General features: G+C 41.5%; 1 protein-coding gene across 1 annotated transcript in view; it reads left to right on the forward strand.

Annotated features, from left to right (window-relative positions):
- The window catches only part of LOC126470101 (early endosome antigen 1-like), a 208493-nt gene that overhangs the window by 47368 nt on the left and 138219 nt on the right, over positions 1-22906 (forward strand). Inside the window, exons 3-4 of the mRNA XM_050097673.1 lie at positions 1474-1559; positions 18942-18990. Of these exons, the coding sequence (XP_049953630.1) occupies positions 1474-1559; positions 18942-18990 (135 nt within the window). The remainder of the gene's footprint in view (positions 1-1473; positions 1560-18941; positions 18991-22906) is intronic.

The following is a 22906-nucleotide window of genomic DNA, read 5'->3' on the forward strand; positions in this document are numbered from 1 at the left end:
CTATAATTCTGAGGCACAGATCGATGGGATGTTCAAGGGACTGAAGATTCATTTTATGACCACAAAGCTTCAGTGGGAGAGTATACCTTCTATACTCATTGTCGTGAATGCTCAATGACAACTTGCAGAATGTGGGATCTGCCAGTGCTACCATACAGAATGCCATCTCACTGTAGTAGGCCTCAGTAAGAATTTCTGAAAGAGCGGGTCACTATTTTTATCCAATAGAAGGAAGGAGCCTGCTGCAAACTGCTGTGCATGCATTGTGATGTAGTGGTTAGCATCACTAGCTGGCGTGCTGTGGGTAACCAGTCCGAAACCCAACCACCAGCAATTGTTATTTATCATTTCTGCAAGGTTCTCAAAGTATTTTGTGCTTTTAATTTTTATACATTCTGGAATATTCAATGTTTGTGTAAACAGCAGACTAAACTGTCCAGGAGTTCAGTTCTTTTCTAGTTGTACATTGGTGTTCATAATAAACATGCCTATCTGCACTAAGTGTTGTCTTTCATTGATGACCTTGCTTTCAGGTTTGGGCTTAAGTATGGTTATGATCTGACAATATTTTAAGCATGAGATTGATTAGTCAGTCTGTTCATGGCTCTAGGAAGCCATCTAGTTAGTTTATCACCATAGGTAGTAAGTTTCATTTGTTCCAATGATTATGCTGGAAACATTACATAAAAAGAATTGTTTTATTATTATACTTAGTATGAAGACATATAATGATTTTGGCTGCAAAGCTTATTCATATGCAAATACTTTCTGAAATAGTACTCTTCGTACATTTTGATGAAACTTTTTGGTAGTTACATGACACTAACTTCTGTTTTGGTGATGAAGGCAGTCCAGGACAATGAACAAAACAGTTTTCAGAATGCAGGGGTAAAGCAACAAGCAGCATTTCCCTCACACCAGGATATGTAGCTCAATTTATGAATAATTTCTGTCATATGACCAATTCTTTCATAATTCTGGTCAGCTGTTGGACATTTATTTCCTGTTACTTTTTACTTTAGGCAGTTTACTTTCTCACCACATTATAGGAATGTGTTCTGTAGGTAACATGTCACATACCTGAACTACTGATATAACGTAAATTTTAAGACAGACTGAGCAAACAGCTTTCACATAAGACAACAGTTCTCCATTGCTCCTCCCCACATCAATATGTGTTGTGCATTTGATCATGTGGGATGGAATGTGATACTGGTAGGTGTTATATTCCACCACATACCATGCTGTGGTTTGTGAGAGTATGAACGTAGATGCAGATGAATAAAAAAAGGTAGCAAACAGTACCCTCAGATACACAGCATCTTTTAGGTTTGTCAATATAAATGTAAATGAAATTATATAATGTTGAGCTATCCCTTGTAATAATTATTGACATTTTACCAAGATTATCATAATTAATTGAGATTTTAAATTTACTGAAGACTATATGATCTGTCTTTCTTCTCTTATTAGCTGAGTTACTGGATACCACAGTACAGCCAAATGATACGCGCTTTGAGACACTACATGAAGAAATTGGAGAAAAGTGTAGCAGACAGGTATTTTCAAAATATATATCTTAAGATAGCTTAATAATGTTTAGCATATGGCATGCTACTAATAAAGTTCAGTAAATATCATTAGTGTCAAGTGGGTCACCATTCTTTTTTTATTTTAGTGGCTATGAATAATATTTTTCCAATAGTTTTGGATTTTGGATTTCAGTAATTCGCTTTCATTGTGGATCTCTTTTAATGCTTTTGAATTTAAGTGTGGTTAAAGAAGAACAAATCATTCACTAGATATGAGGAAGAAATATCTGTAGGTTATCATAAAGTTATAGCTTTACATCAAAGTTAGCCATTTTTTTCCTCTTTGTATTAGCTACTTTTATGGCAAACATTCCTTATCAAAAACAGTGTTTTCGCATATGATTGTGTAACCATTTAGATACTATCTCATATGTTACTGTTCAAAATAACATTGTCATCACTTGTAATTTCATAATATCCACTCGTTGTAACTGAAGGTAATTTATTTATTTAGTACTGAAATATAAATATAATATACATAAATGACCTTGTGGATAACATCGGAAGTTCACTGAGGCTTTTTGCAGATGATGCTGTGGTATATCGAGAGGTTGTAACAGTGGGAAATTGTACTGAAATGCAGGAAGATCTGCAGTGAATTGATGCATGGTGCAGGGAATGGCAATTGAATCTCAATGTAGACAAGTGTAATGTGCTGCGAATACATAGAAAGAAAGATCCTTTATCATTTAGCTACAATATAGCAGGTCAGCAACTGGAAGCAGTTAATTCCATAAATTATCTGGGAGTACACATTAGGAGTGATTTAAAATGGAATGATCATACAAACTTGATTGTCAGTAAAGCAGATGCCAGACTGAGATTCATTGGAAGAATCCTAAGGAAATGCAATCCGAAAAGAAAGGAAGTAGGTTACAGTACACTTGTTCGCCCACTGCTTGAATACTGCTCACCAGTGTGGGATCCGTACCAGATAGGGTTGATAGAAGAGATAGAGAAGAGTCCATGGAGAGCAGCGCGCTTCGTTACAGGATCATTTAGTAATCGCGAAAGCGTTACAGAGATGATAGGTAAACTCCAGTGGAAGACTATGCAGGAGAGACGCTCAGTAGCTCGGTACGGGCTTTTGTTGAAGTTTCGAGAACATACCTTCATCGAGGAGTGAAGCAGTATATTGCTCCCTCCTACGTATATCTTACGAAGAGACCATGAGGATAAAATCAGAGAAATTAGAGCCCACACAGAGGCATACTGACAATCCTTTCCACGAACGATACTGAGACTGGAATAGAAGGGCAAACCAATAGAGGTACTCAAGGTACCCTCCGCCACACACCGTCAGGTGGCTTGCGGAGTATGCATGTAGATGTAGATGTAGAATTGCTCATTGAACCATTATCATCAGTGTATACCTAATTCTCTTTCCTCCTATCTCCCCTCCCGCCCAATCCTCCCCACCTCTTACTTCACTAACATTTTCCATTTCTCTTCTTTCCCTCTAATATTTTTCCTCCCCCCCCCCCCCCCCCCCTCTCCAAATAATGGCCTCTGCCCAATACAATATGGCTCATTGCTGAGAAGAAGCCACTTACTGAAATTGTGCCATGGCACCCACGTAGATGCTGCAGCTCGCCTGTGGCTCAGTGACAAGCAAGTTACTGAAATCAGGCACTACAGCACCCAACATTATGTGACATTTGCAGAACCCACACCACATTCTTCAGTTTGTATAAATACTGGTCATCTGGCCAGGCTGATCATCAGATCAGAAAGTCAATTCAGTGGCTGCTGTAGTGTGGATTTCTACCGTGATGCTGCCACTGTGCGACCATCATTCTGACAGGCCTGCTGCCAGGAGGTCGAGCCAGAGCCTAGATAAGCCAAGGGTCAAACTGAGGTCCTCCAAGCCACCAGACCACTGGGTCTCTGGTAATCCATTGAGGACAGTCTGACAGCTGCCAAACATGAAGTACTTGAGTAATGAAAATTGAAACCGACAGCTGTATTGTAATTCAGACGTAATTTATTCAAAATGTGCTACCAGGCCCCTGTATGTGGAAACATACATAGCATGATGGTAAAATATAATGACGGTACTGACAGAAAAAATCACAGTTTATGACTAACATGGAGATAAATCACATCAAGGTCTGAAACCTAGTATACAAATATTGTTGAAGTTTGATGTACGAATGTTGGCAACATTGTTTTATGCCCACTACATATCCTGCAATTAGTAGAAACATCGGTGACTTGTTTCATTGTTACTTTGGAGACATTGCATATTTATGGCCTGTTACTTACACAAGCTACACATATGTTATGCAAATGTGTTTGTGGACTGTAGGGATATGACTGGGTTGCTGTTTAATAATATCATCAGAGCATCTGTTTGTAGTTTTTGTGACTTCAATGCTATTTATATACTAGGTTTTAGACTTTGATTTGCATTATAAAACGTTTAAGCAATGTAAATTAGATGCTGAAATTTGTTTTGTTTGGGTACTGAGAGTATATTTTTATTATGTAATTTTATAATGTGGTTTATCCCCATTGTATTCATAAACTTTGATTTTTGTTGTCAGTACTGTCATTATACTTTATCATGCTATGTATGTTTCAATATACAGGGGCCTAAAGCTGACACTTTTTTGCATGGAAACTGGTAATATGTTATGAATAAATGATGTGTGAATTACAATACAGGTGTCGGTTTCAATTTTCATTATTCAAGTAAACCACTGGGTGTCTGCCAGCTGTGCCACCTCACACCACAGCTGAGTCAGCACTGTTGGCCACCTGAGTATGCGTGCATCGCAAGGTACTTTGCCGCCAAGCTGAGCTAGATCTAGCAAAAGCTGATTGTGTCACTTTTACACCGAGGACGATTGGCACACTACCACACTGCCTACTGCTGTATAACTTGGCCATGAGCCACCAGTACACTCTGTGTTGGTAAGTAAATAAAAGTTTCTGCTGACAACAATCTTTATTTGATTCACACTGGCTCCCCAGCTACCACCAGAGAATACCCATACCTGTTAAAAGTAGTGTCAGAAGTAGAATTTAAACCCATTCCCACACAAGTGGACTTGTAACAGGAGTGAGCAGTCTGTTGTGGAGGTTAATGGGACTTGGTGAGTCAGACAGAGGTTGTCATCGGCAGAAACCTTTATTTACATCCCAACAGTGTGTAACGGTGGCTCACGCCGATGTCAGTGCTGGCTGGACAATGAGGCATCGTACCTATGTTCAGCCTCTAGTGGAGACAGCCTGCTGTTGCTACATCTATCTCAGTTCGACAGTGTGGGAACCTTCTACATGTACATCTACACCTCCAGCTATGTGACTACTCTGCAAATCACAGTTAAGTGCATGACAGAGGGTTCATTGAACCACCTTCAAGCTATTTCTCTGCCATTCCACTCTCGAACGTGTAGGAAAAACAAACACTTTAATCTTTCTGTTCCAGCTCTGATTTATTTTGTTGCAGTGATCATTTCTCCCTTTGTAGGTGGACACCAGCAAAATTGAAATGCACACCCAGTACGGAAGGACAAAAGGTGTGTGTGTGAGTGTGTTTGTGTTGGGGGGGTGGGGGGATGGGGGGGGGGGGGGGCAGATGGCTGGTAAGGCAGATGGAGGATGATCTTCGAGCTGGTTTGTTGGACACAGTGGTCCCAGAGTGGAAAGCCACTGAGCTCTCTTCAAAATCTATTTTATCGTCAGAGCACACAGTGCATGTATCAGTATTTGAGCAATACAGGAGAAGGCATACATTATTAAAAACTTTTCTTTCCAATAAAACAAAGCATCCGGATAGTTAATTCCAAAGACCACTACAATTAGAGCTCTTGTGTTAGGAAAAACAATTTCCGTTAAATAGCGTATTTTAAGTTTCTTGACTTCAATAAGTTCTAGGCAGTTACTCTTTTCTCAAAAGAATTCAGGTCCACTAATCCCAAAGAGCTGCCTCAATTCTAACTCCACATAACTTTACAAATATTTTGTTAGAATTCTGTATCCTAAATGGGTGCGACTGACCAGTGAAACAGGTAATAAAATATTGATAGAAAACAATATAACATTAAGTAAGCATTTGTAACTGACCAGTTAAACAGTTTGCTTTAAAATTTAAAGCAAATAACACAGCATCAAACAAGTAACCATTACTGCCCAGGAGGCCAGCTTACTTAAACAGTACAAGGCGTGATTTTACAGAGAGAATGCCCAGTAGCGAATACGAAAATATTTCTTAGACACAGATGGGTGTAACTGACGAGTAGAAGAAACAGTTAAATCCAATCTTTCTGAGAAATCTATGATAGTCTTAACCAAGCAGTACTCGTACATGGCACGCCAAACTCTGTCAGCTTACACAAAGTGAAAGGCAGCGTTTTATGTCACCTTTTCCGATTGACAATGCCTTCCCACACTGTACAAGGTAATTTCTGGAGCTGGGCAAATCAGAGAGAGCACTACGACAGAAAAATGCTGTTAGATTAAGCATAATTTACATTGCCCATTTGCCACAAGGCCATTAATGAAAGACACTCTGAACACAATTGTGTTTAACATAGAAACTGCAAGTTACATCAGTGCCTTTCAAAATTTCAATACTAACTTAAGCATGGGAAAACAGAGGACACACTTGGCTTCACACTTCCCTCCCCTTCGCAGCTGAAAGCTGATTTAAGTCTTAAACATAGACTAAGGTTATGACAAGCTCAGCAAACATCAAGGAACTCCTTTATAGAGTTGACAGATGTTCACAGGTGAGGCACAGTCAAAGCCAGATCGCAACCTTTGTTACAACTTGGCGCTAAACCTGACACCAGAGCCACAATCCCTGTGCCAGCAGACTTCCTTGGTCCGCTGCATCCCTTCCATTGACAGTGGCCACCCATCTCCCCTTACGCTATCCTCCACTATGGACATGTACACAATGCCGATCCTCAAAGCTGGCTGCTGGCAACATGCTCTCAGTTCATTACAGCCACCTCTCTTCGTCTATCTGGTCTCACTTCAAACTTTATACTCACCACACAGCTCACACCCTCTGGCCTGCAGCAACGCATCAATATCTTTGCCTTTGTCAATCAACACCGGGCAAAACCAATGGACATGGATCAAAAATATTTTTGCATTCAGAGGAGAAATTTGGTGATGGAAATAATGTATAAAGATCCTGCCACAATGAAAAATGCTTTTGTTTTAATGAAAGCCACCCCAATTTGCATATATCATATCATATTATATTATATCCGTGACACACTCTGCCTTACTTTGTGAAGCTTGAAATTTACAATGGACTTCAATGTGAGATGTTGTTCATGGTTTCCACAGTGAAATTCTGTCTTGAGATCTGGCAGGAAATCCAAAGATATTCTGGTTGTACGGAAAGTACACCAGCGGCAAGACACAATCAATACCTTCACTGCAGAGTAGCAATTGTAGTATCACCTATGATAGTGCCACTAAAGTGGTAACTAAAAACAGTTTTTTAAAAGTCCATCATCGAAGAATACAAAGTAAATGTTCTAGAAATTGAATCAAGAACAGCTGCCAACGTAAGTTAGAAGTTCATGTCCACAGCATAGTGAAGCAGCTTAAATCACTTAATAAAGGCAATTCCATCAATCCATATTTTATACCAATTAGGTTCCTTTCAGAGTATGTTGTTACAATAGCTCCATATATAGCAATCATACACAACAGCTCACTCAACAAAAGATCAATGCCTAAAGACTGGGAAGTTGTGCAATCACACCAGTACTAAAGACAATAATCTGTTGAACTGCAGCCCTGTATCACTGACATCAATTTGCAGTAGGATTTTATAACATTTTGTTTGAACATTTTGAATTACTTTTAAGAAAATGATTTATTCACAAGTAGTGTGGACTCGGAAAAGATCATTCTCGTGAACCACAACTTGCTCTTTATTCACACAAAGTAATGAATGCTATTGACAGCATATGCAGCAGACCGAGGAAGTCTGCTGGCACAGGGCTTGTGGCTGTGGCACCAAGTTTAGCAACAAGCTGTAGCAAAGGTTGCAATCTGGCATTAACTGTGCCTGGTCTGTGGAACTGCAGTAAGTATTCTTGAACTTTATAAAGGAGTTCCTTGATGTTCGCCAAGCTCGTCATAACCTTGCACTTTGTAATGTGACTGTGTTCATGATTTCACGTCAGAACCATCACAGTTCATAGTAATTGGCAGCAAGTTATCAGGTAGAACAGAAGTTATATCTGGCATTCCCCAAAGAAGTGTTATAAGCCCTATGCTTTTCCTGATCTATACGAATGATTTAGGAGAGGATCTAAGCAGCCCTCATGGATTGTTTGCAGATCATGCTGTCACCTTGTAACATATGCGTACTCAGGCAGCTGGCCAATGCTGGCTCAGCTGTGGTACAAAGTAGCACAGTTGGGCTTGACCGTAGGTTATGCTGGCTGGCTGATTTGTGCATCTGCTGGTGGCAGAAGCCCAGTAGTTCGGTGGCTGGGAGGGTCTCAGCCCGACCCTCAACCCATCAAGGCAAGGACCCTGTGGCAGACGCTCTGGTCAAGTTGATCAGAATGAGATTTCCACTCTGCAGTGGAGTGTGCGCTGATATGAAACTGCCTAGCAGATTAAAACTGTGTGCCGGACCGAGACTCGAACTTGGGATCTTTGCCTTTCGCGGGCAAGTTCTCTACAAAAGAGCCCGCGAAACGCAAAGGTCCCGAGTTCTAGTCTTGGTCCGGCACACAGTTTTAATCTGCCAGGAAGTTTCATATCAGCGCACACTCCGCTGCAGAGTGAAAATCTCATTCTGGAAACGTCCCCCAGGCTGTGGCTAAGCCATGTCTCCGCAATATCGTTTCTTTCAGGATTGCTAGTTCTGCAAGGTTCACAGGAGAGCTTCTGTAAAGTTTGGAAGGTAGGAGACGAGGTACTGGCAAAAATAAAGCTTTGAGGACAGGGTGTGAGTCGTGCTTGGGTAACTCAGTTGGTAGAGCACTTGCCCGCTAAAGGCAAAGGTCCCAAGTTCGAGTCTCATTGTGGCACACAGTTTTAATCTGCCAGGAAGTTTCTTGGTCAAGTTGATGTTTGCCCAGTGGCAGCATCAAGATGGAAGGCCACAATACAGCCAGTGCCTAACTGATTGAATGAACACCCTGGCCAACAGTCTGTATTTATACACACCAAAGCAAGATTATTGTGTTGTCGCTGCCTCAAATGTCATGTATGCCCTGTGCCAAAGTGTCCGTGGTTTCATTAAATTTCTAGTCACTGACACAGAGGCAAACTGCAGCACCTAAGCAGGTACAGTGACTACTGCTGTGCTAACTTATTATGGCAAGTGGCTTCTTTATGGCCACAGGTTTCCTTCCGTAAACTTTTCCCTTTGCCTCCTGCCTCTAATTTTCACATAACTCTTCCAGTTCACTCTCCTGCTATAGTTCAACCAGAACCTACCCTATAGTTCAGCCAAGACTTGCCTTTCATCTGCTCCTGGACATGCATGTGTTCCCTCTGCCCCTCCCCACCCCTCCCTGCCCCTCCCCACCCATCCCTGCCCTTTACCTCCCACTCTGCCCTTCTCTCATTCCCTTACCCCTCTGCCAGTGCCCTGCTGCCCACCCCGCTGGTATACCTCTGCCCAACCCCACCCCATTGCCTCTTCCCTGCCACGCTCGCCCCCTCTGCCACGCTCGCCCCCTCTGCCACGCTGGCCCCCTCTGCCACGCTGGCCCCTCTGCCACACTCGTCCCCCCCCCCATCCCCTCCTCCCATCCTCATCCTCTGCCCAACTCCCTCCCTAGCTGGTCCTTTGCCATTCACTTCCTCTGCTAGCCTAATCCCCCTGCTTGTCCTGTGAAACACCCACTTCTGTGCTGCTCTCCTGGCATATCTAGAAGGAACAGGCCAAAACTTATATTGTAGCAGCAATCATTTATTATATTATTTCTGCTGTATGCTGATTCATGTGAATCACACTTCAGAAGTGACCAATACTGTCTTATGTACCAAACATTTTATGTAGAAATGGGAGTAGGGTTGTGGTGCAATGAGTGAGTGGATGGATTTGCATACAGTAAATCCACATCTATATAAACTTTCCTCAAACCGTATTTCAGTGAGTGGCCATTGTTGTGTAGCGGGTAGAGTGCTTAGCTCCTGCCTTGACTGTCATGTCTAGTAGCTTGGATTTTTTGACCTTCCATTTCATCTAGAATACCCTTAGATCCTCTCATCCTGCTATTAAATTGAGTACTGGTGATCTTCAGGGGTAAAAGGTAGCCTGGCTGATGTGTTTGCCACCCTCTTCCTCCAGTAAATACAGCATTTGAAAGGCTGCACTCTACCTGCACTCATGGGTTGAGTACCACAGACTTGGCTCATAATTCAACACTCCTTTGCTTGTGAGCAGATGTGTTGTCATGCTGATATGAAAAAGTTCTTCCCAAATTTAGCTACAATATGGAAAACATACTGTTGTCTAAAATGCTTTTGCGAACACTTTTTCAGAATGAGATTTCCACTCTGCAGCAGAGTCTGCGTTGATATGAAACTTCCTGGAAGATTAAAACTGTGTGCCGGACCGAGACTCGAACTCGGGACCTTTGCCTTTCGCGGGCGAATGCTCTAGCAACTGAGCTACCCAAGCATGACTCACACCCCATCCTCACAGCTTTACTTCTGCCAGTACCTCTGTAAAGTTTGGAAGGTAGGAGACAAGGTACTGGCAGAAGTAAAGCTGTGTGGATGGGACGTGAGTCGTGCTTGGGTATCTCAGTTGGTAGAGCACTTGCCCACGAAAGGCAAAGGTCCCGAGTTCGAGTCTTGGTCCGGCACCCAGTTTTAATCTGCCAGGAAGTTTCACTTTTTTTTCGTTTTTCCATTGAGAAAACCTCATGATTTTAGCTAGTAACAAGAAAGACAGCACTATCTTCACCATATGTTGCTGTGCTTAAAGACACTCACTTAAAATATTGTTAATATTGTTTGCTAGATGCCCACAAGATTCACACATGTCCAAATGAGTGCCATGTCATTTATTGTGACTTATCAGTTCACAAAACCAACTTAATTTCCCTACCCGGTGGGACATACTTTCATAGCAGTAAACACTCTAATCCAAATTTATTTGGAGAGAGTTTTTTTGAACATTAAGTTTGACACAAGAAACTGCCACAACGTAGGTGGAATTATCTTGTCATTGTGATGAGCAACAGGTATTAACTACAGGAAGCACCCATTTAGCAGTTTTTCATTTTCTTATTCATAGAAACTGGTAAATTTACATTTCCGGAGTGGAACATGTAAGCACAGAAGCATGAAATCACATATTGCCTGTACTGTCACACATAGCTATTATGCAAGTGGCATCTAGTGAGATTCATTGGCATTTTTGCTTAGGGCCACATCACTTACTTTGCAGTGACCATCTGGTAGTTACTTTTGAAAGAAAATGTTAGAATTTAGCCCAGATGGTGTCATTTTTCATCATAAGTTCTTTGTTGAGCTAGTAAGCTGCTGAAAGTTTTGACCAAAAGTATACAGACTCCACAAAGTTTGTTAAAGTGAAAAAAAACCTTTTCCTTTTATGGAAACTAAAGCCTTTTACTTCTTTGTGAATGACTCTCATACACTTGGTCTGTCATCAGAGACTTTACTTTCCAAGATTCCAAGGACTTCCCAAGGGGATACAGTTTATGGTGTATAGCTTCTATCGGCTCTGTGTGAGATGTGAATATTTAGTTGCCTTAACTAGTCAGCATGATGTTTGGGATACATTCTTAAAACAATTTCAGATGTACAAGGTTGAAGGAAGCCGATAGGGTTCTGCAGTTACTGTTCCGACAGTCAGTGATGATGTAATTATTTTACACATTGAAATCAAGAGCATGATATCTTGCTTGAAAACAAAAAGAGGAGAAGGAACATCAGACACTTGTCCATAGGCAAATGTCGGCACTGTTTTCACCACTATAAGTGACACTACATGTTGAGGCTTTTGGGCAATGCTGCTCTGATAAAAATGGAAACTTATTGCTTTTTAATTGATTATAATTTCAGTGACCTCTGTACCTGACCTGCTGTTTAAGTCATTTGCTGCAGTTGACAAACATGTCTGATTCTTGGTTTATACAGAATGTATTAGAGTTTGATTGTCAATTCATAGGCCTGCCAGATGATGTGAATTAGTGCTTACTTTGTTTTCCTCTTCACAATTTTATTCACTTGCTATTTGAGTGTATAGTAAAAAGTAAGATAGTGCTGAGGATAAAAGACTGGATTAATATTCTGATAGAGATGGATTAAAAACCCATGTAGACATCATGATTTAGGATTTCCATAATTTCCCTAAATGCCTTCATGAGAAAGTGCGGATTGTTACTTCATCTAGGTCGTAAAAATTCAGTGTATGGGGCAAGTAGGCCTGCTGGATGTTCTGCTGTATTTCATGGGGAAGAAATTGAAGCATTCCTGCTGTATCATGAGCTCACATATACAACTTATTAATATAGCTATTCCATTTTCCTACACTTGGGGTATGTACAAAATATGAACATTGGTGTTTTTTGTCTTGTTAATTATACTTCACTGTCTGTTGTGAGAAGAGTTCTAAGGTATAAGCACCTGTAGTGCACATTGTGGGTAGTTACATGTAGTCATTAAGTGCTTGACAGCCTATGCTATCTGTATCTCTTCTATCAACACAAGCTTTTCTGAATTGTGCAGGTGGGAACCCCCACCCCACCCCTTGCAATATATCCTACATTCCTGTAACACTCCTGGCCTCAACCTTCACTAGTCTCTGTCCTTCATCTATCTATCCCCTTCCTTGCTCGCACTCCCGCACTGCAAAGTCTTCTGTTCCAGTTCCTCTCTTCTACTTATCTCCTTTTCCACCACTTTTCAAACATCCTGACTGCACCTAACAACCCCACCTTGTCCTCATGTACACTTCCATAAACTACACCAAACCTTCCCTTATCTGTACCCTGCTTTACTTCCTCCTCCACCTCTCCCACCCCTTCTCCTGCCCACCCCCCTCCCTCACCCATACCCCTGCCCACCCCCCTCCCCCACCCCTTCTCCTGCCCACCCCCCTCCCCCACCCCTTCTCCTGCCCACCCCTCTCCCTCACCCATACCCCTGCCCACCCCCTCCCTCACCCATACCCCTGCCCACCCCCTCCCCCACCCCTTCTCCTGCCCACCCCCCTCCCCCACCCCTTCTCCTGCCCACCCCCCCTCCCCCACCCATACCCCTGCCCACCCCCCCTCCCCCACCCATACCCCTGCCCACCCCCCTCCCCCACCCATACCCCCGCCCACCCCCCTCCCCCACCCATACCCCCGCCCACCCCCCCTCCCCCACCCATACCCCTGCCCACCCCCCTCTCCCGCCCCTTCCCACACCCACCCTCTCCCCCACCCTACCCCTTCCCACACCTACACCCTCCCCCACCCCTTCCCCTATCCACCCCCTCCCCTGCCTCTTCCCCTTCCCCATCCGCCCCCTCCCCTGCCTCTTCCCATTCCCCCATCCACCCCCTCCCCTGCCTCTTCCCTTTCCCCCATCCACCCCCTCCCCTGCCTCTTCCCTTTCCCCCATCCACCCCCTCCCCTGCCTCTTCCCTTTCCCCCATCCACCCCCTCCCCTGCCTCTTCCCTTTCCCCCATCCACCCCCTCCCCTGCCTCTTCCCTTTCCCCCATCCACCCCTCCCCTTCCTCTTCCCCTTCCCCCATTCACCCACCTCCCCTCCCACTTTGCCATCCCCTCCCCCTTCCCCTCTACCTCCCCCTTCCCCTCCACCTCTCACTTCCGTTCACCCTCCCCCTCCCTCTCACCCCAGCCTCCCCCTTATCCCTACCACTCACAGATTGTTTCTCTCATCAGGTGTCATTGCTGTACACAGTCTAGCCTCAACAGCCAGAGATAGTGGTTATGTGTGTGAGTTGTATTTGTGTGAAAGTGTTTTTTTTCTGCTTTAGAAGGCCTTTTGGCAGAAAGCTTAAATGTATGGCATTGTTTTCATTGTGCTTGCTGTGACTCAATTTCTCTTGTGCATGGTGAGTAGCAGCCTATCCATTTCATAATATTGTCCTTATTCCAGCCTCAATTTTCCATGGTTTGTTCTTACATTAATTAACCAGAAATGACTTAGTTTACAATTTCTGTGCCTATTTTTCTTTCTGTCCACCCTGATAGCGGAGTGGTCAGCGTGGCAGTCTGTTACGCCAAGGGGCCCGGGTTCGATTCCCGGCTGGGTCGGAGATTTTCTCCACTCAGGGACTGGTAGTTGTGTTGTCCTCATTATCGTTTCATCATCATCAGGGGAAGGCAATGGGAAACCACCACTGGAATCACTTCCCTAGACGCTCATGTGGTGGACCTCTCTGGTGAGGCTTCCCCCATTACAAGATCTGCCGTTAGGCAGAACACAAAGTAGTTTTTGTTTTTGCTCTGCATTTGACATGTCTCAATCATCTTGTCTGTTTTTTTTTTTGTGTGCTATTAATATTCTTGTTTTAGTAACAAAGTAGTACATAATGTTTTGAATGAAGTTAGTGATAGTTTTAGTTGTTGTTATGGTCTTCAATCTGGAGAGAGGTTTGGTGCCACACTCCAGACTACTGTCATATGCAAGCCTCTTCATCTCCAAATAATTAATGCAGTCACACATTTATTATAATATCTTGAACAAAAAATTTTGTTTAGTATTTACATATAACATATTTGTCAGCCAACCGTCTTCATATAATTTTCCATTTTCAAAAATTTTGGACAATTCGCTTTGGCCTTTCACAGTGCCTGAAATCATTGTGACATCACCACGAGTAAAAGTGTTTATTGATACCAATTTACAATGCCTGTTTTTAATGATGTGTTGGCTTTACAGTTAAGTTTGGCTTCACTTTGAGTAGTGCACCATTGTTTCCAAGTATTTAGTTCACTCTGTTAGGTTAGATACTTTCATTGAAACATAAGGTATTTGTTTTGTGATGAGATGTTTTCTTAGTTATACATCCAATTTCATTTTAGATTACTTTGTAACTAATATTATTTTAATGCCACTGATCATATTCTTGTTTGTTATGGTATTCTGGAGTAATATCTAAAGAGTATAGCACCCATGGTCTAGAGGTAGCATCTTTGATTCATAATCAAAACATCTTTGGTCCTGGGTTCGAATCCTGCTGCTGCTTAAATTTTGATTAATAATCAGCATTGGCGGCCAAAGACTTCTGGCATAAGAAGTCACCCTCATTCTGCCAACAGCCTTGTCAAACAGGGCAGAGGAGCGGACAGAGGTTCAGGGCACTCTCTTGTCCTTGGGGTGGAAAACTGCCCCTAAAGGCATAAGAATCAGCAATGATCAACAGCATGAGGATGCAGAAGGCAATGGAAACCACTGCACAGGACATATGGCCTGTAATTGAAGAAGTGTCATGATCATCCCTCCATTGGCTAAAGATTCCTGAGAAAAAGATTGAATAACCAACAAATAATGAACGGAAGGATAATGTTCTACGAGTCAGGGCATGGTATGTCAGGAGCTTGAACATGGTAGGAAAATTAGAAAATCTCAAAATGGAAATGCAAAGGCTCAATCTAGATATAGTAGGGGTCAGTGAAGTGAAGTGGAAAGAAGACAAGTATTTCTGGTCAGATGAGTATAGGGTAATATCAACAGCAGCAGAAAATGGTACAACAGGAGTAGGATTCGTTATGAATAGGAAGGTTGAGCAAAGAGTGTGTTCCTGTGAACAGTTCAGTGACAGGATTGTTCTCATCAAAATCGACAGTAAACCAATACCGACAATGAAAGTCAGGTATACATGCTGACGTCACAAGCTGAATACGAAGAGATACAGAAAGTGTATGAAGATATTGAAAGGGTAATACAGTATGTAAAGGGGAATGAAAATCTAATAGTCATGGGGGACTGGAATGCAGTTGTAGGGAAAAGAGTAGAAGAAAAGGTTACAGGAGAATATGGGCTTGGGACAAGGAATGAGAGTGGAGAAAGACTAAGAGTTCTTTAACAAGTTTCAGCTAGTAATAGCGAATACCCTGTTCAAGAATCACAAGAGGAGGAGGTATACTTGGAAAAGGCTGGGTGATATGGGAAGATTTCAGTTAGATTACATCATGGTCAGACAGAGGTTCTGGATAGTAAGACATACCCAGGAGCAGATATAGACTCAAATCACAATATAGTAGTGATGAAGAGTAGGCTGAGGTTTAAGACGTTAGTCAGGGAGAATCAATATGCAAAGAAGTGGGATACAGAAGTACTAAGGAATGATGAGATACACTTGGAAGTTCTCTAAGGCTATAGATACAGCAATAAGGAATAGCTCAGTAGGCATTATAGTTGAAGAGGAATGGAGGCCATCACAGAAGTTGGGAAAGAAAACATAGGTAGAAAGAAGGTAACTGCCAAGAAACCATGGATAACAGAAGACACACTTCAGTTGATTGATGAAAGGTGGAAGTACAAAAATGTTCCGGGAAACTCAGGCATACAGAAATACAAGTCGGTGAGAAATGAAATAAATAGGAAATGCAGGGAAGCTAAGCTGCAGGAAAAATGTGAAGACATTGAAAAAGAAATGATAGTCGGAAGGACAGACTCAGCATACAGGAAAGTCAAAACAACCTTCAGTGACATTAAAAGCAAGGGTGGTAACATTAAGAGTGCAACGGGAATTCCACTGTTAAATGCAGAGGTGAGAGCGAATAGGTGGAAGGAATACATTGAATGAAAGTCTCTATGAGGGGGAAGATTTGTCTGATGTGATAGAAGAAGAAACAGGAGTAGATTTAGAAGAGAGAGAGGATCCAGTATTAGAATTAGAATTTAAAAAGAGTTTTGGAGGACTTAAGGTCAAATAAGGCAGAAGGGATAGGTGACATTCCATCAGAATGTCTAAAATCATTGGGGGAAGTGGCAACAAAATGACACACATTGGTGTGACGAACGTATGAGTGGCGACATACCATCTGACTTTCAGAAAAGCATCATTCACACAATTCCGAAGACGGCAAGAGCTGACAAGTGCTAGAATTATCGCACAATCAGCTTGACAGCTCATGCATCCAAGTTGCTTACAAGAATAATATACAGAAGAATGGAAAAGAAAATTGAGACTGCACTAGATGACGATCAGTTTGGCTAGAGGAAAAGTAAAGGCACAAGAGAGGCAGTTCTGACATTGCGGTTAATAGTGGAAGCAAGGCTAAAGAAAAATCAAGTCACATTCATAGGATTTGTCAACCTGGAAAAGGCATTTGACAATGTAAAACGGTGCAAGATGTTCGAAATTCTGAAAAAAGTAGGGGTAAGCTATAGGGAGATACGGGTCATATACAATATGTACAATAGCCAAGAGGGAATAATAAGAGTGGATGACCAGGGATGATGTGCTCATATTAAAAAGGGTGTAAGACAAGGATGCAGCCTTTCGCCCCTACTGCTCAATCTGTACATCAAGTAAGCAATGATGGAAATAAAAGAAAGGTTCAAGATTGGAATTAAAATTCAAGGTGAAAGGATCTCAGTGATATGATTCGCTGACAACATTGCTATCCTGAGTGAAAGTGAAGGAGAATTACATTATGTGCTGAACAGAATGAACAGTCTAATGAGTACACAGTATGAATTGAGAGTAAATTGGAGAAAGACAAAGGTAATGAGAAGTAGTAGAAATGAGAACAGCGAGAAACTTACCATCAGGATTGATGGTCATGAAGTAGATCCAGTTAAGGAATTCTGCTACCTAGGCAGCAAAATAACCTGTAGTTGACGGAGCAAGGAGGACATCAAAAGCAGCCTAGCTATGGCAAAAAAAGGCATTCCTGGCCACTAGAAGTCTATGAATATCAAATATCAGCCATAATTTGAGAAAGAAATTTCTGAGAATGTACGTCTGGAGTACAGCATTGTATGGTAGTGAAACATGGGCTGTGGGAAAGCCAGAACAGAAGAGAACTGAAGCATTTGAGATGCGGTGCTACAGACGAATGTTGAAAATTAGGTGGACTGATAAGGTACGGAATGAGGAGGTTCTACACAGAATCGGAGAGGAAAGGAATGTGTGGAAAACACTGATAAGGAGAAGGGACAGGATGATAGGACATCTGTTAAGAGATGAGGGAATGACTTCCATGGTACTAGAGGGAGCTGTAGAGGGCAAAAACAGTAGAGGAAGACAGAGATTGGAATACGTCCAGCAAATAATTGAAGACTTAGGGTGCAAGTGCTGCTCCGAGACGAAGAGGTTAGCACAGTTTCGTGGCGGGCTGCATCAAACCAGTTAAACTGAGTGGGGAGTGAGCCTTACGCTTTCTTTTGTTGACTAGCATTATTCCTTTATGTGCCTAAATTGTTGGAAAATAGTAGTTAAAAATTAAAGTTTGGGTGCTGAAGAACAATTGTGGTGTAATAAAACATTACAGACAGACTTTTATCACTTGTGTAAAGAGTTGAAGCCCACGATAATGATTATTTGAAAGCAACTAATTTTCCAAAACACTAAATTAAGTCACTATGTCGGATTGAAAGAAATAGTTAATAAGTTTTTTTTTTACTCACTTATATCATAAAGTCCAATATTAACAGGTAATAGACAGCATGAAACAACTAGTTGTATTAAATTACCAGATGTGAGTGAATATTTTCAAAGAGAGTATGTAGTGTGTTTGAGTCTTTTGCAGTATAATTGCTATTGCCAGCATGAGTGTAAAATTTCAGCTCAATGGGGGTAGTGTCATTGCGACAAAAGTGTAAGACTTTTATTCTGTGCTTTGGGAAATGTAATGTATAGGAAACAGGATGCAAAATAGGCTTAGCTTATGGTATGCTGTTATTTTTACAGTGTCTATTTCTTTTGTGTTGATTACACACAATTTTGTATCAAACCTGTTGTTTATTGTGATAAATGTTGTTCTTAGTTTTTGTTGCTACTGCTTCTCATAAGTGTTATTTATTTGCTGGAAACAGGAAAGAGGAAGAACTAAACTTGCCACTAACAATGCTTTCACAATAAAAAGCAAAACATATTCCATACATAAATCGCTGTTTATTTGTTACAAAAATAAGGGATATTCCAAAGATAATGTTATGTCATTATCACCAATGAAGAAATTGATAGGGTGTAGATCAAATACAGCAACACTCAGTAGTTCACTGTAGTGAAACTGGAAAAAAAAAAAAAAAAAATTGGCAGAGACTGATTACTACAGTTAATGTCGTGTGTGTGTTTTAAGCAGTACCTTATTTTTAGGTATCAGAATTTCTGTATGTGTTCTATAAGTTAAGTCATAAATGTTTCTTTTAAGTGTTTTGATGGTTCTCTAAGTGGAACATTGAATTTCAGGATGGCGTTCAAGGTCTCAGAAGTAACAGTGATGTTGACCAGGACATAGGTAAGCATTGGGCATTGCATGTGGCAGTTAATAAACCATAAAGCATATACCAATCTTTACTTCAAGTTGTAAATTTGTAAAGCCATGAGTCTTGCCTGAAACACACTTTTGTAGTAGTGTTGGCACATACTTTAGTAGTCACTGTTGGTAGACATCTTATTTGGTGCTTCAATAATGGGAATTCTTGGATAAAAAGAGTAACCAAAAATGAAAAATAGCTACAGGTAAGTGATAGCTGATTGACGTGTTGTTCATAGAAACTCGTAAGAGCACAGAATTGTTACAAGCGTTAGAGCCATGCTGGTGCATACATGCACACACAGACATGCATGGCACAGGGGCACGTGGGTGAGTGTATATCACAGGTATTTTCTATGATTTGTCTAGAGCAAATTGACACATGTGCAGGTGGCCCACACACAGTGTGTGTGAGGAGGGAGGCAACAGGCATGTGGCCTTGTCACGCCAGTAAAGCTTTATCACAACGTATCGGCACTAATGGGACTGGCAAGTGAACAAATGCGTTCAGAATTAGAATTTCTTTTTAGCTGTCAATTTTCCATTTTTTCTATGGAGGAGCTGTCTGCTGAATACCTGAGATTCATGAATTGTGACCACATTGTAATGAAATTTAAATTGATAATCAAATATTGAATAATATTGAAGGCCATTGTTTCAGCTATAGAACTTTATATTTGTGTGAAAGGATAGCTGATGAAATAATGCTCCCTTTGAGTTAGCTGCTAAAATTGCGGTGACACCGAGACATATTTTGAACAGAACAAATTAAAAAGATTTATGTTGAGGAGCGTAACAACAGACTTTAATTGTCATCCGTGTTTGTAATTAGCAACAAAACTTAAATCCAGCTTCACTAGCTTTCGTAACTCAATCCAGCACTCATTACAGCTGATAATATGTACAGAAAGAGAAAGGAAGTGTAAGATGTAGTGATGAGAAGAGATGGGTACCATTCGAATAAATTTCGACCTGGATAATTATTTGAATATGTAGTTCATTTAACCAGATTTATTCACCAATAAATTATTTGTGACATAAATAACGAATAACGTGTAATGCCATCATATTTTCTTTGTTTACTTCTTGTAGTATTTTTTTCCTTGGCTCAGTGCAGTTTCTGTTTGATAAATAACTTATTAATGATTAGTCTAGAAGTGTGTCTTTGTGGCTCATTGGCTTAAATTCCAAACTACAAAACTAAGGCCATAGGGGCCTATCCCCAGTTGGTCCTAAGATTTCCTCTGTTACTTATCGCTTTTTCCACCTATGAAAATGGCAGTAATTACAAGTCAAGTTGCACCGTATTCCGCAGTACATGTTGAAATGTAGAACCCCCTCTAATTGGCTCTATAAGTCTATTTGGTTTTGGGAAGAAGTCTAAGTGTGCACGACTGTGCACAGTAATGCACTGCAGTGCTGGAACAAACCTTCGAGTAGAGCACAGCTTTACTTGATTTGTAGCGTAGTCAGGAAACCACAGCTGCCCAGTGTGCAGGCTGCAATGTAACGTCGTCGTTTTATTGGCTGTCGCAGCCTGGCTATTGCAGATGAGCTGCTGAGTGTGTTACAGCCTTATTACAGGACCAACTCGGCCCCATTCAACTGTGTCTGCACCTGCCAGTATGTCTCCACCTCCCATTGCTAACATGTGCAAGAACTATGTAAGCCGCCAATGATGAGAACACAGCCAACAAAAATTCATAATCTTCAACACTTTTCTTAGACTGCTAAGACTATCAGATATACATGTCTACTTGGTATAATTACTCAATTCATTTTCAATCCCGCGTCCGGCCATCCTGATTTAGGTTTTTCGTGATTTCCTTAAATCACTCCAGGCAAATGCCGGGATGGTTCCTCTGAAAGGGCACGGCCGTCTTCCTTCCCCATCCTTCCATAATCCGATGAGACCGATGACCACGCTGTCTGGTCTCCTTCCCCAAACCAACCAACCAACTCAATTCATTCGTGTTTGTAGTGCTACAAAATGAGTGAACTCTGAGCAAGCTTGCCATTAGAACATGGAATAGTTTTTCGATCCGACAGGCATCTACTCAATTATAGGCTTTGAGATTCAAAAATATAGAAAGAGACACTGGGATTAGGTCCATAAAGGTTCATAAAATTGCAGCACACTTGCAGCTTTTGTGTAATGAAAGTTCCAGAAGACAATTGAAAGACAATTCTTGTCTTTCTAAACCGAAGCAATTATTGCAGCAGTGTGTTATCCATGATTTAGAAACAAGTACCACATTTCACCCGTATTGCTGATTGTTGTTTGTGGCCAAGGGTGCCTTTCAACAACATACAGAGACATAACAGCCAAAGAAATATCAGAGAAAATCGGTCACAAGTTTTGAGTGATATCATGGCATAAACATGAGATTTTATTTGGAATGTGATTTGACAAGTGAAGTTAAAGTAGAATCACAACAGCAGGAAGGATTATTTCTCAGTTTTTGCTGATGAAGATTCTGAGTTAGAAGACATATATCGTTATCGTGATTAAGGAGGAATTCAGGTGTGCATTAAATGTGTAGAACGTATTTTCTTTAGTGCCACAATGGCAAATCTCCAAAAATCGAAGCAAGTTTATGATGTGATGTTTGAAAACAGTTATTTTTAGTTGAAAACTAATTTAAAAGAAACAAAAAGTATGTTTGTTTAATAAATTACAAAGCACAGGAGCAATAAATCGCACTGGATTTCAAATTTATGTACTTTCCTTAACACATTTTATTCACAGATGACAAATAAATGTTTTTATTTGTGTAAGTGAATAATGTTTCGAATATTATTTGTTATTCATGAATAATGAATAATAATTTATATCTGTATTTGTTATTTGTCATGCACATAAGTTTCACCCAAGTTCAGTGGTAAGTAAATCACATCACACATGCACACACTGCAGACTTCCAGTCCATGTGAGAATGAGTGCAGGTGCATGAAATCCATGTGGCTGCAAACAAGCAGCTGGTGTAATCTTCGGCAACTTTCACCAGTGTTAGCGTAGCGTATTCGTGCTCTCATTTGCACATTGCAGGCACATGTGGGCCACAGGCCACATTCTTGCAGGGTTCTAGTATGATGGGTGAGTGTATGCGAAAGATCTTTTGTGCAGGTTGTCTTCAGGAGAATGAACCATGTAGTGCAGGTTTATGGGTCATGATATTGTATATTTTGTGTGGGTGGCTGAACACTACATTGGGTAATGAGGATTGTTCTTTTGGGTATGTTGTTCCTTACCTTAGGTTATGTTGAGAGGTAATCAAAATATTGATGAAGGATGTGGTTGACATTTTCAAGGGTGGGGTGATAAGTGGATGATTGAGCATTGACTGGTTCTAGTGGGGGTGGCTGTGTTGGTGTAGCAGGAAGAGATGTGAAAAGAAATATTTTTCCATGTATTGTTGGTGGCTGGTGCATTTGATATGAACACAGGTTTTTGTGGTGCCGTCCGTGAGACAGAGATTAAGGGAGCTCCTTGAGAAAGACAATGTGAAGTGAATTTGGGAGTAAATATTGAAGTTTTGGAGGAAAAGAGTATCGGTTAGACCGTTAGCGAGAGCAGCACCGCTAGTTCCTGCTACTAATAAGGTGAGTACACCGTTCACTTGTTACATATTTTTACAAGCTTCAAACAGGAGCGACTGTAGTAATGGATAGGAACTGTGATTGTTGTGTACATATGCGAGCTGAGTTTGCGACCCTTCACTCACAGCTCCAGGCTGCTTTGGCTTTCGTCACACAGCTTGAGGCTGCTGCGATGGGGCGTCACTGTGGGGGATCGAACGCGGGGATGCGAGGGACGTTGAGCATGTCCCGCGTGTCCCCCGTTTGGTCCACTGCTGTGGCTGCCTCGGGTACTGCCTGTACTGAGGTTGACCCTCAC

This window comes from Schistocerca serialis, chromosome 3 (genome assembly GCF_023864345.2).
Source record: "Schistocerca serialis cubense isolate TAMUIC-IGC-003099 chromosome 3, iqSchSeri2.2, whole genome shotgun sequence".
NCBI lineage: Eukaryota > Metazoa > Arthropoda > Insecta > Orthoptera > Acrididae > Schistocerca > Schistocerca serialis.